The 16,282-nt window shown below is 39.7% G+C and overlaps 4 protein-coding genes across 6 annotated transcripts; 1 reads left to right on the forward strand and 3 right to left on the reverse strand.

The window, feature by feature from the left end:
* Window positions 1-2: 2 nt before the first annotated feature.
* vls (valois) lies at window positions 3-1,535 on the reverse strand. The gene is made up of 3 exons (XM_017138827.3): window positions 885-1,535; window positions 453-829; window positions 3-394 (listed from the first exon to the last, which is right to left on the reverse strand). The coding sequence occupies exons 1-3, from the start codon at window positions 1,422-1,424 to the stop codon at window positions 208-210; spliced, it is 1,104 nt and encodes a 367-aa protein (XP_016994316.2). The 5' UTR covers window positions 1,425-1,535; the 3' UTR covers window positions 3-207.
* A 3,664-nt stretch (window positions 1,536-5,199) lies between these two features.
* On the forward strand, window positions 5,200-13,935 carry bwa (alkaline ceramidase). 2 transcript variants are annotated; one of them, XM_017138809.3, is made up of 6 exons: window positions 5,571-5,706; window positions 7,122-7,173; window positions 7,706-7,962; window positions 8,040-8,177; window positions 12,593-12,885; window positions 13,624-13,935. In XM_017138809.3, exons 3-6 carry the CDS (start codon window positions 7,748-7,750, stop codon window positions 13,692-13,694), a joined length of 717 nt encoding a protein of 238 aa, XP_016994298.1. In that variant the 5' UTR covers window positions 5,571-5,706; window positions 7,122-7,173; window positions 7,706-7,747; the 3' UTR covers window positions 13,695-13,935. The 2 variants fall into 2 exon arrangements, with proteins under 2 accessions (XP_016994297.1, XP_016994298.1); XM_017138808.3 differs by lacking the exon at window positions 7,122-7,173 and having other exon boundaries at window positions 5,200-5,706.
* LOC108055453 (uncharacterized) lies at window positions 8,828-11,528 on the reverse strand. The gene is made up of 2 exons (XM_017138806.3): window positions 11,155-11,528; window positions 8,828-10,480 (listed from the first exon to the last, which is right to left on the reverse strand). Exons 1-2 carry the CDS (start codon window positions 11,511-11,513, stop codon window positions 8,902-8,904), a joined length of 1,938 nt encoding a protein of 645 aa, XP_016994295.3. The 5' UTR covers window positions 11,514-11,528; the 3' UTR covers window positions 8,828-8,901.
* pr (6-pyruvoyl tetrahydrobiopterin synthase purple) lies at window positions 13,906-16,135 on the reverse strand. 2 transcript variants are annotated; one of them, XM_070212023.1, is made up of 6 exons: window positions 15,982-16,135; window positions 15,858-15,916; window positions 15,570-15,766; window positions 15,377-15,456; window positions 14,396-14,541; window positions 13,906-14,332 (listed from the first exon to the last, which is right to left on the reverse strand). In XM_070212023.1, the coding sequence occupies exons 3-6, from the start codon at window positions 15,635-15,637 to the stop codon at window positions 14,120-14,122; spliced, it is 507 nt and encodes a 168-aa protein (XP_070068124.1). In that variant the 5' UTR covers window positions 15,638-15,766; window positions 15,858-15,916; window positions 15,982-16,135; the 3' UTR covers window positions 13,906-14,119. The 2 variants fall into 2 exon arrangements, with proteins under 2 accessions (XP_070068124.1, XP_016994299.1); XM_017138810.3 differs by having other exon boundaries at window positions 15,570-15,916.
* Window positions 16,136-16,282: the final 147 nt, after the last annotated feature.

The following is a 16,282-nucleotide window of genomic DNA, read 5'->3' on the forward strand; positions in this document are numbered from 1 at the left end:
AATAGCTTATGTACATTTGTATTTTCAACGTCAAGATGTTTAGGGTTACAATTTGTGTAATACTTATATACATTTACTTATAGTTAAGTAAAAAAAAGCGTTGTATAAGCGTCATAGCACCTCAGTCAGGCCAAGCATAGTATAAATGCAACGTAGGTCTTAAAAAAAGGAAAAAAACTTAAGAACATCACAGGATCTCCAGCAAAGTTACTTGATCGAATGTGTGACCATTTTGCGGCCATGCCCGATGGTAATGAGGGTGCTATCATCGCTCCAAACGGCGTCGGTGAGGCGAGAATGGGTGTCCTGGTGCGTGTAGATGACCTCGTGGTTGGCCTGCACATCGACCACCTTCACCGCGGCGGGCAAATTGCTCATGGCAGCCAGATAATGCCTGTAAAATACGATTTTTTATAGAAATTTTTTAACCAATCTGGAATTTAAACCCTTACCCATTGATTAGAAGTTGCGATACATGTCCCTTGGTGAAGTATTCCCGACTTTCCGCCAGTTTACGCGGCACTCGGATGTCCAGAGTATGAACCTTGCCGTCGTAGTCGCCGAGATAAACATAATTGTCGCCCTGCAGCTCAGTTGGTGCTGCCCAGGCGGCGGTCGTGAAGCTGAGCAGATGAGAGGAGTCCGCATAGAGGCACGTGGAGGAGGGAGCCGCTGCCCGGACATCCCAGAGGCGGGCGCAGCCGCCGCGGTCGCAGGTCACAAATCTGTCCGCCGAGGCTGAGGGCGTGGCCAGGGCGGTCATCTTGTCGGTGTGAGCGGAGCGCGAATGGTAGGAGCTCACCAGATCGGCGCCCGAAAGGTCCCAGACCTGCAAGAGGATATCAGTTGATAAGAAGGATTCTAAGGAAGTACTTTCTACTTACATTGAGAGTCCCATCCGCTGATCCCGAGACGGCTCTTCGCGGATCCGCCTTGAAAACGCTCAGCTGGCTGATGGGCGTGGGATGGGCCGAGGACTCGCCCACCAGGAAGAGGCAGTAGGGATGCTGCGGATTGCGCACCTTGGAGTAGGTGGACCAGGCCTGGAGGCGCGTATCGCCCAGGGCCACCAGGAGCACATTGTTCTCCGCATAGCGCACAATGTTCACCGTGTGCTCGGCCTGCAGCTTGAAGTCCGCATTGTCCACGGTCATGTGGTTCACCTGGCTGCGTTCGTAGCCGAAGAACATGCCCCACCAGTGGCGTCCCTCGCGCCGGTTGGTGGCCAGTGCGTAGTGGTTGTGTTCGTTGACCGCGATGCTGTCCCAGCAGTCGTGGAGTCGCGGCGACAGGTTCTCCAGGCGCGCATTCAGATCGGCAACATTGAGATTCGGGTACTCCAGGCTGGTGGCCAGCTCCAAAGCCGGCGGCGGTTGGTGGGTCACCGGAGTGCGGTAGACCTCGGAGCTGCGTTGCGGGAACATAGTCGTTGGGTCGGGATTATCGGATTATCCGGGGAAACAAGCAAAATTGGCCAAGCGGCGGAGGAAAAGAAACGATGCGCGCGGCGTGTTGAGCTGGAGAAACATCGATCTATCGATGTTTTTATAAACTTTGGAAACATCGATGTTTGTTTTTTATCATCGATGTTTTTCGTTTCTATCGCGTTTCAATAGTCAGTAGTTCAGTAGTCAAGAATCAAAGCCTTAAGATATAGTGGTCCGATCCTGCTGAAACTGGGCAGTGATTAGGTGCTGAAACTGGGCAGTGATTAGGCGCTGAAAGTAGGCAGTGATTAGGTGCTGAAACTGAGCAGTGATTAGGTGCTGAAACTGAGCAGTGATTAGGTGCTGAAACTGGGCAGTGATTAGGTGCTGAAAGTATGCAGTGATTAGGCGCTGAAAGTAGGCAGTGATTAGGTGCTGAAACTGAGCAGTGATTAGGTGCTGAAACTGAGCAGTGATTAGGTGCTGAAAGTAGGCAGTGATTAGGTGCTGAAAGTAGGCAGTGATTAGGTGCTGAAAGTAGGCAGTGATTAGGTGCTGAAAGTAGGCAGTGATTAGGTGCTGAAAGTAGGCAGTGATTAGGTGCTGAAACTGAGCAGTGATTAGGTGCTGAAACTGAGCAGTGATTAGGTGCTGAAAGTAGGCAGTGATTAGGCGCTGAAAGTAGGCAGTGATTAGGTGCTGAAAGTAGGCAGTGATTAGGTGCTGAAACTGAGCAGTGATTAGGTGCTGAAACTGAGCAGTGATTAGGTGCTGAAAGTAGGCAGTGATTAGGTGCTGAAAGTAGGCAGTGATTAGGTGCTGAAACTGAGCAGTGATTAGGTGCTGAAACTGAGCAGTGATTAGGTGCTGAAACTGGGCAGTGATTAGGTGCTGAAACTGAGCAGTGATTAGGTGCTGAAACTGAGCAGTGATTAGGTGCTGAAACTGAGCAGTGATTAGGTGCTGAAACTGAGCAGTGATTAGGTGCTGAAACTGAGCAGTGATTAGGTGCTGAAAGTAGGCAGTGATTAGGTGCTGAAACTGAGCAGTGATTAGGTGCTGAAACTGAGCAGTGATTAGGTGCTGAAACTGGGCAATGATTAGGTGCTGAAACTGAGCAGTGATTAGGTGCTGAAACTGAGCAGTGATTAGGTGCTGAACCTGAGTAGTGATTAGGTGCTGAACCCGAGCAGTGATTAGGTGCTGAAAGTAGGCAGTGATTAGGTGCTGAAACTGAGCAGTGATTAGGTGCTGAAAGTAGGCAGTGATTAGGTGCTGAAACTGAGCAGTGATTAGGTGCTGAAACTGGGCAGTGATTAGGTGCTGAAACTGAGCAGTGATTAGGTGCTGAAACTGAGCAGTGATTAGGTGCTGAAACTGAGCAGTGATTAGGTGCTGAAACTGAGCAGTGATTAGGTGCTGAAACTGAGCAGTGATTAGGTGCTGAAACTGAGCAGTGATTAGGTGCTGAAAGTAGGCAGTGATTAGGTGCTGAAACTGAGCAGTGATTAGGTGCTGAAACTGAGCAGTGATTTGGTGGTGAAAGTAGGCAGTGATTAGGTGCTGAAACTGAGCAGTGATTAGGTGCTGAAACTGAGCAGTGATTAGGTGCTGAAACTGAGCAGTGATTAGGTGCTGAAACTGGGCAGTGATTAGGTGCTGAAAGTAGGCAGTGATTAGGTGCTGAAAGTAGGCAGTGATTAGGTGCTGAAAGTAGTCAGTGATTAGGTGCTGAAACTGAGCAGTGATTAGGTGCTGAAAGTAGGCAGTGATTAGGTGCTGAAACTGAGCAGTGATTAGGTGCTGAAACTGAGCAGTGATTAGGTGCTGAAAGTAGGCAGTGATTAGGTGCTGAAACTGAGCAGTGATTAGGTGCTGAAACTGAGCAGTGATTAGGTGCTGAAACTGAGCAGTGATTAGGTGCTGAAACTGGGCAGTGATTAGGTGCTGAAAGTAGGCAGTGATTAGGTGCTGAAAGTAGGCAGTGATTAGGTGCTGAAACTGAGCAGTGATTAGGTGCTGAAATTGGGCAGTGATTAGGTGCTGAAACTGAGCAGTGATTTGGTGGTGAAAGTAGGCAGTGATTAGGTGCTGAAACTGAGCAGTGATTAGGTGCTGAAACTGAGCAGTGATTAGGTGCTGAAACTGAGCAGTGATTAGGTGCTGAAACTGGGCAGTGATTAGGTGCTGAAAGTAGGCAGTGATTAGGTGCTGAAAGTAGGCAGTGATTAGGTGCTGAAACTGAGCAGTGATTAGGTGCTGAAACTGAGCAGTGATTTGGTGGTGAAAGTAGGCAGTGATTAGGTGCTGAAACTGAGCAGTGATTAGGTGCTGAAACTGAGCAGTGATTAGGTGCTGAAACTGGGCAGTGATTAGGTGCTGAAAGTAGGCAGTGATTAGGTGCTGAAAGTAGTCAGTGATTAGGTGCTGAAACTGGGCATTGATTAGGTGCTGAAAGTAGGCAGTGATTAGGTGCTGAAAGTTTGCAGTGATTAGGTGCTGAAAGTAGGCAGTAAGTAGGTGATGAAACTGTGCAGTGATAAGGTGCTGAAAGTAGGCAGTGATTAGGTGCTGAAAGTAGGCAGTAAGTAGGTGATGAAACTGGGCAGTGATAAGGTGCTGAAACTGGGCATTGATTGACTCGGCTATTGGTGCTGATCAAGAATATATATACTTTATGTGGTCGGAAACGTCTCCTTCACTGCGTTGCAAACATCTGAGTGAAATTATAATACCCTCTGCAAGGGTATAACAACAACAATGAGGTCTATCAACTTCTATAGAGCTTCGTTATTCGTTGCGATTGGGATCCATTTAAATTCCAAAATACATATCGATATCCAAATAATTAATGTAAAGTTTACAATGTCAAAAAAGTAACTGTATAAGATTCGTTAAATTTATTATTTTTACTCGTATAAAACTGTCAATATCTATTGTAATAACATATTTTATTCAAATTGGCTATTAATTCAAATCAGTTTAATTTTGGCGCCAAAAAACTCGAACAAAGCAGGCATACAGGGTGTTTTTTATTTTTTAGCTTTGCCAGATGGTAGCAAACAAATTTCCATAAATGGTCTCCCTAAAATGTTATTTCTAATTGGCGCCAATTTCAAAAGCACTTCCACACAAACACTTCGAAAATACTCAACAGACATATCAGCTGTTGAATTGCTGAATTGTTGAAAATTCAACAAAAAATTTCAGCAATTAAGGGAACGACCCAAAATGGTTCCTGATGAATTTTCAAACAGCTGTTATTTGTTAAAAAGTTTCAGGGAACTTAAAGCACGTAAAATTTGATTTATTATTGCTAGTTACTGTCTAAAAGGGTTACCAACGTATAAAGAACCACAAATATTCTTTCTAAGTTGATTTTAAAATAAATAATGCGTACTGGTGATACTAAAATGTTACAGAGTTGCCACGACTTTTAAAAAAAGGTGACAGCTCTGGCTTTTCAGCAATTCGACAAAATTTTCAACAGCCCCGAGGCTGTTGAATTGCTGAAATTTCTGAAAGTTGACTTTGTATGGAACAGCTGATTAACAGCTGACCAAAATTCAACAATTCAGCAATTCAACAGTTTAGGGAATCCCCCTATTAAATATGTAAATTAACAAGAAATACGTTGTGTTTTAACATTTCTGTAACGTGATGTGAACATATCGATGGTCGCCACTATCGATGTTTTCAAAATGTATAAAAACATCGACCCATCGATGTTTCCATCGACGTTCCTCCATCTCTATCGCAAAGTTGTTGTTGTTGTTTTTTGTTTATTATTATCGCGTCGTTCGTTGCGCGCTGGCGTTTAGTTTTTTAAATAGCGCACTTCCTTGTGCGACTCCGCAGTAACCCAAACGTCGTAGATTCCTTGCCCAGCCCTCAAAGAACCCGTTATTTCCTTACATAACTGAAGAATAATTTTGAATTTAATTTACCAACGGAACGGAAGGCAATTAACCGAGACACGCAAGTGCATGCACACTATTATGCAAAGTGCAGAATTGCAGCTGGCCTAAGAGAAAAAAGAAAAAAAAAAGAAAAATAGAAACAAATGCAAAAAGTGCCTGGGCAAAACGAGAAAAATCAGCTGTGATCTTTGTGTTGGGTTCACCATAGAGTGGGTGGCAAAGTGGGCGGGATGGGGGGTGGTGGGTTGCTGGACATCTACTCCATGGCCTGGGAGCATCTGAGACCCGGAAGTTCGCCCGTCGATTGGTGCGAAGGCAATTACTTGATTTCATCCAATATCGCAGAGTTCGTGAACACGGTGCGTATGTGCAATTTATTTTAATATACTCTCGCTCTGCTCTAGTTAGTTAGCAGTGTTGTTGCTGTTGTTCTTTTTGTCTTTGTCACTCACACAGCAGCTGCGAATTTTCCTTTTATGTTAGGCCTTGACCTTTTTAGAGCGAGACCGAGTGAATGTAAACAAAAGATGCGATGCTGTTTGGCCACGCTTCGTTTGCGAGAGCGAGACGGAGCGTTGGAGAATTTTCGCAGTGCGACACCCGGAAAATGCAGTTTTCTTATCGCAATTAACCCCCGATGTGACCGTTATACCTGTCCGATCGATATGAAACTTGGGATAGGGGGAGGAAATGGAAAAGCAAAGGGTTTACCTTCAAAAAAGAAATCAATGTCTCTTAAGAATGTTTCAGAATTTTAAAATTTTGCGTAGAACTTGAAATCAAAGTATTCCTATTATTTTGAATAATAATAAATTTATATTTTCTTTTTTCTAGAAAAGAAAGGGATCTAATCAAATTTTTCTGTTTTTAATTTTTCTTTATTATTCAAGTTTTGACTTATTCCAGTATTTGTTGAAATTTAAATTTTTATTACAATTTTCCCTTTACTAAAATAAAATGTAAGTTTCAAGAAAATTGATTGCAATTCTCGTTAAAATAAGCTTTCCAACGAATGTAACTTGATATGTGTCGCTCTCACTTTCATTAGTTCTTATCAATGATAATCACCCGATGTTTACCCTTCACTGAAACGCAGTTTCTGTAAACAAACAACTATGGTAAATGTGGATCAAAACAATGATGGTGCCATTTACGTCTTGGTTTACCAGCTTAGTAATATCTAGTAAAGATATTTAGAGAGTTTAATATTTTCTATTCCCAGTTAAAAGTTTCCAGCCTCCTAATCTCAAGTCCAAAAGGTTATCGGACCCCCCTCAATTCACAATCCATTACAATAATATGTCGTAACACTCATAATCTTGCGTATATTTCAAATGGGACGCATTATCATTTATTTCTTGGCTCTTCGGTCAATGGGAAATAGGAAAGCCCTATTTAATAATGTAGAACGGCAATTGAAATGATTGGTGGGCGATACACTTCCGCTTGCTAACGACAATTGGTCAACTTTTAATTGACTTCGGTGTCATGAGTAATCGTTTGTGGGCCAGTGAAGTGCAAGTCGCTTAAAACGCATTTCGGCTTTGTTTCAATTGAGTTTGCTCAACAAAAAGTTGTACAAACGGAGTGAATGACCTCCGATCTTGACACTCTGCTGCACAATAAAAAATCAAAGCGAGACTTTGCCATATATTATAGGGATAAATACCTCTATAAATATACGAGAAATATGAATAATGAAGCCTAACCCATTTCTTTATCAATTGCTTTGGAATAATACGAAAATGTAAATATTGTTCCATCCACTCTTTAGATGTGATAATTGCTCCACTTCTCGCTTTGTTGCCCACACAAAATAATTGCAGGTAATTCAATTTGCTCTGAAATTAACGTGACAGAGTGCAAAGTGTCGAAGTGTCACGTAAAAAATGAACAGCAAACATAATTAAATATTTACATTGCCAACGCAAACCCGATGTTCAGATATACAGAAAGAAAAAATGACAAAAGATATTAGATAAATATTGTTAAACAATATTTTCTTATACGATTCTGATTTCCATACATAATAAGAAGAATATTTGTTCTTAAACTAATTTAGCTGGTATTTAAAGGATTACTTTTAGATTTTTTTAATTATTTTAAATAAGGAAGTTAGTATCGCAAGTTTTTCAACTGTTAAAATTATTATAATATTTATAATAATACAATAACTAATTAAATTGGTTTTTCAGGGATTACTCTTACAATTTCCAAATTATTTTAAATAAGCAAGTTAGTATAGCAACTTTTCCAACTGTTAAACTCAGTATAATGTTTTCATATTTGTGGATAGAATGTTATGCAGTATATAAATAATTCAAATAATATAATTACTCTATTTCCAATCGCTTACAGTTTAGCAATATTTTGTTTATCCTCCTCCCGCCCGTGCTGATAATGCTCTTTAAGGAATATGGACGCTTTGTAACGCCCGGAATTCATGTGATTTGGGTGCTGCTCATCGTGGTTGGCCTAAGTTCGATGTATTTCCATGCCACCCTGAGCTTAATTGGCCAACTCCTCGATGAACTGGCCATTCTGTGGGTCTTCATGGCTGCATTTTCTTTATTCTACCCGAAGCGCTATTATCCCAAGTTCGTGAAAAACGATCGGTGAGTAAAATGATATCATAGGCGTGCTTGGTGCACCCCTATCTAAATACCCGACTTTCGGTTTCCTTTGTTTCCAGCAAAACCTTCAGTTGGCTCATGTTAATGTCGGCGATCGCCGCAACGGGCTTGTCATGGTGGAAGCCGATTGTTAATGCCTTTGTTCTCATGTTCATGAGTATTCCGACCATGGTAATGCTCTACACGGAACTACAGAGGTGAGTTTATGTACCGACTCCATAACTCGTAAATCTGAGGGACTTACTGATAAGCAAACCGTTCTGATTTTCCGCCTGGTGACCCGCAATGAACCAAGTCCATAAATCATGTATCTATCATCACTCATCCTTGTTATCATTATCGTATGTATATGCGATTGTGTTTTATCGTTGGGAACAAGTGTACTAAGCTGAACTGAGTCGCTATTCGAATAGATTGTGAAACTATTTCAACCTTATCAGCACTTATTTACACAATTTTACTTTTTGTCATTCTGTCGATGCGGAATGGGCCGACTAGGTCAAAGATCGAACCAAAGAGGTGTTCCCTGCACCGGGAACAGATGTTCTGGGAAAAGGTGCGGTTCATCAATCAATCATATCATTTTGGTTCGAGTGTGTAATTACGATAAGCCTGAAGTAGCCGCACTGTAGTAGTTCTTTACTCAAGGGTTTACTGTTTATATTGGTTTAGGAAGTTAATGGGCCACCGAATACTCCCCCGGGATTTACTACTGTCATAAAGTTGAGTAATGTCTGACGTATATGGGTTACAACTGTGAGGAATTATATTATACACTATTCTTATTTCCTTTCCTAAAGAAAATTAAATGACATGACTCAGACTCAACTTGTATTAAACATCTTTAAAATTAATTGTGTATATATTTCCATAATTTGTCTATCGTTTTATTATAATATTTTTTTTTTTATAAATTCAATGTTAATCTTCACTAGTTATATTTAAACTGTCCTTGCAAATGCAGTATTTTTTGGCAATCTTTTCATTTATGCAATTGGCATCGTTTTTATACGAACTTAAACGACTTAGATCCTCCACTTTCATGGGGAGAAGCTTCTGTGTTCGATTATTCCAAAGAACAGTGGCCTCGAAAAGGGGGTTTTTCGGTAGAGTTTTAAAGACAATGGTGTAGATGTGCTCGTCCTTATCGGATGGTTTAACCCCAGTGGATAGGATGGTTTTCCGATCCGCCTTTTCGACACTTTTGTAGGTAAAATCATGGCAAATTTGGCTAAGATTATGGCTAATTAAATGCTCATTCATGCGCTTTACAATGGTCTGTGTTATAATCTTCGCAAAAGGCAAATTTGTTACAGTTTTGGTGGGTTGACAACAGCACCATTTCTCAGCGATTCCGGCCATATGACAAGTTCGATTGAAAGGTAGCTCGAAGAAAAGCGATTGACAGCTTTTACACTGCCTGGCCCTCAGATTATCGGGAAAATCAGCCATGGATTTCGCATCCAACTGGAGTAAATGTAGCAGAGTCATGTAAACATCAAAATTGGAGGATAGTCGATTTCGGTTTGTCTTCAAATTCTCCGCCAGATGCGGATATTTCCGGCGGAACCAAGGCGGCAAATGGATAAACATCATGGGCATGCGCTCCTCAAAATATCCCGTGGAAGCCGTCCTCAAAGTATTGTATCTATAGCCATGATCGCTCATCAGAATCACAATCGATTGCCTAAAGAGATCGGACTCTTCGAAGGACTTTAGGTACTTTAAGAAGAGATCCTCCAAAGCGGTGGCTCCTTCGTAGTAATCGTGTGTGAAGCTATTGCTCCATATAAAGCCAAATAGCGGAGTTCTGCCCAGAAAACGATCGATGAACTGCTGGCCAAAGTCCCAGACATAACTGAAGCTGAGATGACGACCCACACAGTAGGGATATCCATAGTCCTTGGTCACCTTAAACTGCTTTTCGATTGCAAAAAGCAGAGGTCGCAGATAGAAATCCGTTGGCTGCCTTACGAAACCCGGTTTCAGGTAGTTAAAGGTACTAATGGACTCACAATCCTCGGCAAAGGCTGTTGTATAGTTGGCTTTTTTGAAACGCTTCCAAATAAAGTTCAGGGTGTCCAGGCAACCGGGTTTCTTGACATCACAAAAATCCTTTACTCCTTCTTCGGAATCTCCCGTCAGGATGGCCAGAAGATTGGGAAATGTATTGTCGCCCACTTTATTGTATCCCTGCATCTCAAACCATCCGGGTTGGCTGACGAATTTGAGGACCCTTGGCATCGCACGCCGCAGATTTATCCGCGATGTGGAGTCCAGTCCCATTATAAAGACACTCGGTTGTTTGGGATCCGAACTTTGTTTCTTCTCAAAATCCTTCACCTTCTTCTTTGTTAGACGGTCTTGAATGAAGGAAATGGCATCCCTTTGCAGCACCTGTCGATGATTATGCGCATCCTTTACATAGCAATTGGTGGTCATAAAGTTGATGTTTTTCGAAACAAACTGGTGGTTCCTAATGGGTCGAATTCCGAGCTGTCTGAAATGGATTATTATTATTAAAACAAACTAAATATTATACTTAAATAGCAGGGACCGTAAAAGTTATAAGTTTTACTTTTAAAGTCATCGGTTAATCGTTATTCAACACCTTTTATTTATAAGTCATGAAGTAACGGTTATTTCAGACTTGTAAATCAAAAGTCGGAGAATAACAGTTATTTTTACTAAAATTTGTTTAGGCTTTTATTATAAAAGTCATGAATAAAAGTTGCGGAGGACTTTTTTTGGTCAAAAAATAACTGTTATTCTCTGTCTTTAAAAAAAGTCGGAAATAACAGTTACTTCATAACCAATTTTAAAAAAGGTAAAAAAGTTTAGGTCATTGCGGATATGAATAGACCGCATTAAATTGGTTAAGTGATTTTTTTCTCAGATTTTTAGTGTTATCCTAGGCGTATGGTTTTTTCGATAAAAAATAATAAAATAACTGTTATTTTCGGTCCCTGTTAAATAGTAATATATTGCAGTTTTTTATAATTTTTGATATATGGGTGGGAATTGAAAAATTAAGATCATGTTCTCAGATCATAAGCATATATCTCCTGATTGTAACGTTCTTATGAGAATTGTTTCCATAAATAAGAGATTGCATATATACAGAAGACTATAGTCTTCGAGCTTTACACATGTTCCCACATCTTTTCTACTCACTTATAGTTGTCATCCGGTTTCTTGGCGGTGGTATCCCGTAATATTTCCCGGTACTCGCACTTCATGGTGGCATGGCCCTTGGTTTTCAGAATGGGTCTAGCCAGGTGCTCGTGAATGTGCAATCGGTACTGATGTGTCTCGAAATCGAATTCACTTGTAACCATATCGCTGTCGTTGTGGCACTGCCGCATCTCTTTCCTCTCGAAGTCACTCATTGTGTCCCAAGTAAAGGGATTCACGGCGGGCATCTGGCAAACCGGACTATTGACATAATACTTTGGGTCTCCTCCAACTTTGTTCCAAAGTACCAGAGATGTTAGAACGCAGAGGGCTAGAAGCTCCTTACACCTGCGATTCATGATTATCAATAGTTGTAGCACTTTCATTTTTTGACTCAAAGGGGTCTGTTAATAATGTCATTTGCTACGCTTAGTTAACTTTAACTCAAGTTTAGTTTAGTTTAACAATATTTTTATGAGCTATGAATTACCATAAGTTATGGTATAATGTTTTTAATGTTGTTCAAAAAAAAACTTTAAAAAAAACCTAACACCTTATCAAAAATGCAATAAAAAGCTGATTAAAATGTTTTTATACCCTTGCAGAGGGTATTATGATTTCAGTCAGAAGTTTGCAACGCAGTGAAGGAGACGTTTCCGACCCCATAAAGTATATATATTCTTGATCAGCATCACAAGACGAGTCGATCTAGCCATGTCCGTCTGTCCGTCTGTCCGTCCGTCTGTCCGTCTGTCCGTCTGTCCGTCTGTCTGTTTCTACGCAAACTAGTCTCTCAGTTTTTAAACTATCGGGATGAAACTTTCCCAAAAGTCTTCTTTCTATTGCAGGTAGTATATATGTCGGAGCCGACCGGATCGGACAACTATATCTTATAGCTCCCATAGGAACAATCGGAAAAAAAAACTTTAAAAAATTCTAGCTTCGGTGTTTTTTGAAATATTACCTTCTACTTTTGGGGATGTTATTTTTTAAATATATCTGAATTTCGAATTAATTATTTAAAAAATCGGACTACTATATCATATAGCTGCCATAGGAACGATCGGAAAATTAATGAGAAATATTAGAAAATTGAACATTTTTGCGATTTGTTTATTAATAGGAATGATCTGCAAGGGTATATAAGCTTCGGCTGGCCGAAGCTAGCTTCCTTTCTTGTTTTTTTTTTAATAATTGTTTTAAGATACCAAATATGTTTAAACGTAAAGAACTATTTATCAGTTCTTTTAATATTTATCAAACATATACATATTATATTAAGCCTTATTTTGTTTAATAATGTTTTTTTAATATATATAATGTTTTAATATATTATTCATAATTCATATTCATAATTTTTTTATCACAGACTAATATAAATAATATTTTAATAAAGTATTCATCATTCTAATACCTTTTATTTTCTAATCCCATACAGAGTTAGTGACCAGAGGGTTTATCGCCTGGGAATTCGATCGACAACCGTCTGGGCTGTGGCCGTTTTCTGCTGGATCAATGACCGGGTCTTCTGCGAAGCCTGGTCGGCGATCAATTTTCCGTACCTGCACGGCTTCTGGCACATATTCATTTTCATAGCCGCCTACACGGTGCTGGTGCTGTTCGCCTACTTCTACGTGGAATCGGAACTGCCCCAGCGACAGCCGCTGCTCAAGTACTGGCCAAAGAACGAGTTCGAATTCGGGATACCCTTCATATCGATCAGGAACCCAGGTAAGGCCCTGCGAAACACCATCTAAGGACGATTCTGGAGTGGAGAGAGAGAAAAGCAGAGGGCAGAGAAATGACCAAAGACCAAGCGATAATACAAACAATTATTGTAAAATTACAGAGATGTAATTGTGGCGCACACTTTTTATATAGTTAAAGACATTTTATTAGCCATAGATATATTTATATAGCAAACGAATTGGATTCGCAGTTGTGTCTGAAGAGAAAAGTCTGTTAACGCATTAAGATTCGTTGCAACTGAAAACTCAGGCCAAAAACAAATAATTGTAGAGCTTTGCTTAGTCATAAAAAAAAAGACATATCCCGAAAAAAGGAAAAAGAAATCCATACCAAAATTAGTATTTCGCCTAGCCTTTCCGCTAAGTTCAATCAAAGTCTTCTAAGCCGTTCTATGAGTATCTGTTACCATCAGACTGTGATATGTTATGAACTAATTCATCCCATGACTTCCAGAACATACAGTTCCTACGCTTTCCCAAAGAGTCCAACACTTTAATTAGGTTGTCCGTACCTGAATGTTTTACTTGTTTTGTGGTTAATGTTCTCTCTAACCTTGTGCAAACTCACAACCTAACACCTACTAATTCTGGATTAAAACGCTAATAGTTTACTAACTACAAACCACAACTTAACCCCAAGCTACACTAATCAAAGTAGAAGATTGCTCAAAGTATATTAAAATTTCAAATGATCCACAACGCTACCTTGCTGATCCCACAGATTCGAAAGATTGGCTCGTCTACTGCAGCCTGTACATGCAGGACTATGACTACAAGCACGGAAAGAACTAAAGCAAGATTTCGAGCGAAATCGAAAGATAGACAAACACAGCGTGATATATAAGGAATACCTAAATTAAATATACAATACACTAGCCGTTAAAAATGTAGCTTGTCTGCGGAGATGGCAGAAACCAAATTAAGTATAGCTGCCATATATAGAGCGTTACGTTAGGAAATATGATTTACCTAGTTTATAATAAATGTTACATTCAAGCTCCTCTGTTTTGTCACAATAAAGAATATTATTTGATTTGCTTTCGTATTTATTCATTAGTATGTTGCATAAACATAGATTACTTCTACATACTTTGTAATTCGTATAACTTTTCATTCCCTTACATGGTAAGTGTCTTTTTCTATAAGTGTTCGCTGAGCATTGGTCCAATAAAATTCGTTAGGCAATGTCACATGGTTCGAATGTATATGAGGTCGCTTTAATCCGAATCCGATGATATATTGGTACAGGAATCGTGAGCGATGCGTTTGTTGATGGGATTATAGATTCCATTGAGCGGATACGGACCGCGGTAGCTGATAATATTCTTTGGTGTCTCATGGATTTTCACCTCGTACAGCAGTTCGGGTTTCTTCAGCTGCAGACGGATGTTGTCCCAAATGTAAACGGCCAAATTCTCTGTGGTACTGGGCTGGAGGGTCAAAGAAAATCATTGTTAGTGCGGTAAGCTGGGTTGTGTTTTCAGGTAACCCACTGTATCGGCAAAATATTCCACATCCTTGTCAAGATTCTTGTGATCCAGACGCTTCATTATCACCGTCTCAATAGCCTCTTTCAGCTCCGAGATGTTGAGCACCATTCCAGTTCGCCGATCGATGGGACCACGAACGGTAATCTCGACTGAAAATATAGGAAAAAATCATTTGAATATAATTTAATATAAAAATGTAGTAAAAAGTTTCCTTATTTTAAAGTTTTAATACGATTTTTGGCCAAATTTCGAAATTGGCTGTGTTATAACTTTTCCAGCGCAGACTTTTTAATTCATTAATCCATCAAAATAGCACGTAAGATAACAAAATTAAATTATTCTATTACAAAATATTATTTAAATCGATTTTTTGATATATAAGGATATTATAAACAATTCAGAATTGTTTAAAGTATGATCTTCTAATCTATTTATTTACAAAAAAGTATTTCTTTTATTCGAATTTTGGTCAACATTTTTTTTTTAATTTTCTTATCCCAGAAAAAACATAAACCACCTTTTGCGAATTCCTAAATTTCTAAAATAAGGATTGTATAATATTTATTTGTAGTACATATTACTTAAAAGGGCAATATAAAGTTTAAAATTTCTAAACTTGGTATGGTAATATTCCACAAATTTGAAAGGATAGACAAGGACGTTAGTTTGTTTGGGGTTAACCTCTAGAAAACTATTTTTAAATGACCCCTGATCATATATGATTATTATGCTCCCGTAAAGCACTATTCATTATCAATTCTCGGTCGGCAGGCCACGTATTCGATTACCTATGAGCGTTGAACTTGAATATGGTTTTGATAAGCGAGCTTGTCGGCCAAGGTTTAGCTATGGTTAGACATTTTTCGAGTCTCGGATTACCAATATAACTGGGGGTTATACCCGATTGAGCCCGGGTTATACGATATATCTGCCATTTTGCAGGTAATCAGGCGTTTAAATGTACATATTTAATTGTCTTTTCACCTGTATAGTTGTGTCCGTGGCCATGGAAATTGTTGCATTTTCCAAAGACTTCCAGGTTCTCGGCATCGCTCAATTGGGGACTGCAAATAGAGTGTTTTTATTGGGAATATCGATACAGATCGAACTCAATTGGTTTGCCAACTGTGATTGAATTAGGCAATTGAACAGATTCAAATTGATTCAATTTAATTACCTATGGAGACGGTGACAGGCGCTGAAAGTTTCGCGACGAGTGAGGAAGGCAACAGGTTGCTGCGACATTATAAGTCCGACTTCTTAAGTTGATCTATGTATTTTTATATCTCCGATTAGTCAGCTGCACGCCTTAGCACTGTTTTACAATGAATGCAAAACCTGCTTTCAAGTCGGGCCTATTTATATGGTATTTGGCTATTGGGGAGAACAAGGAAATTATTGGATTGATGCGGCGACTAATAAATCACAACAACAACAATGCGTTCGGAACTAGTTTCTGCTGAACCTTTTAATTGCAGCTGATTTGCGTGTTTTGGATCTGATCTCTGTAGAAATTTGTTAATGCTGCAAGAATAGTTTTTAGAATTTTAAATCCCTGTTTGAACATTAAATAAACATAGGGGTCTCACCTTTATTTGCTACGCAATTGTTTAATAATATTTACTTTTGTCTACGTTGCTCGTCAACAGCTGTTCCCGATAACTAGGCAGGGTCATCGGTTATCGGTCAGTGATGACGAGTTGGCACTTCAAGTGACTGTTCACAGTGATACCGGTTCTTCGACTGTTCTCAGTGATTTGGTTTGGGAAATTCTGTATTTTAAATACATATATACTTCTGTTCAGAGAGAAACAGCAACTTTTTCTAAAATAAGAAGTACATATACAAGGCCTACTGAGACTTGTATAAGTTTTAATTAACAATTTAACT

This window comes from Drosophila takahashii, chromosome 2L, assembly GCF_030179915.1.
Source record: "Drosophila takahashii strain IR98-3 E-12201 chromosome 2L, DtakHiC1v2, whole genome shotgun sequence".
Taxonomy (NCBI): domain Eukaryota; kingdom Metazoa; phylum Arthropoda; class Insecta; order Diptera; family Drosophilidae; genus Drosophila; species Drosophila takahashii.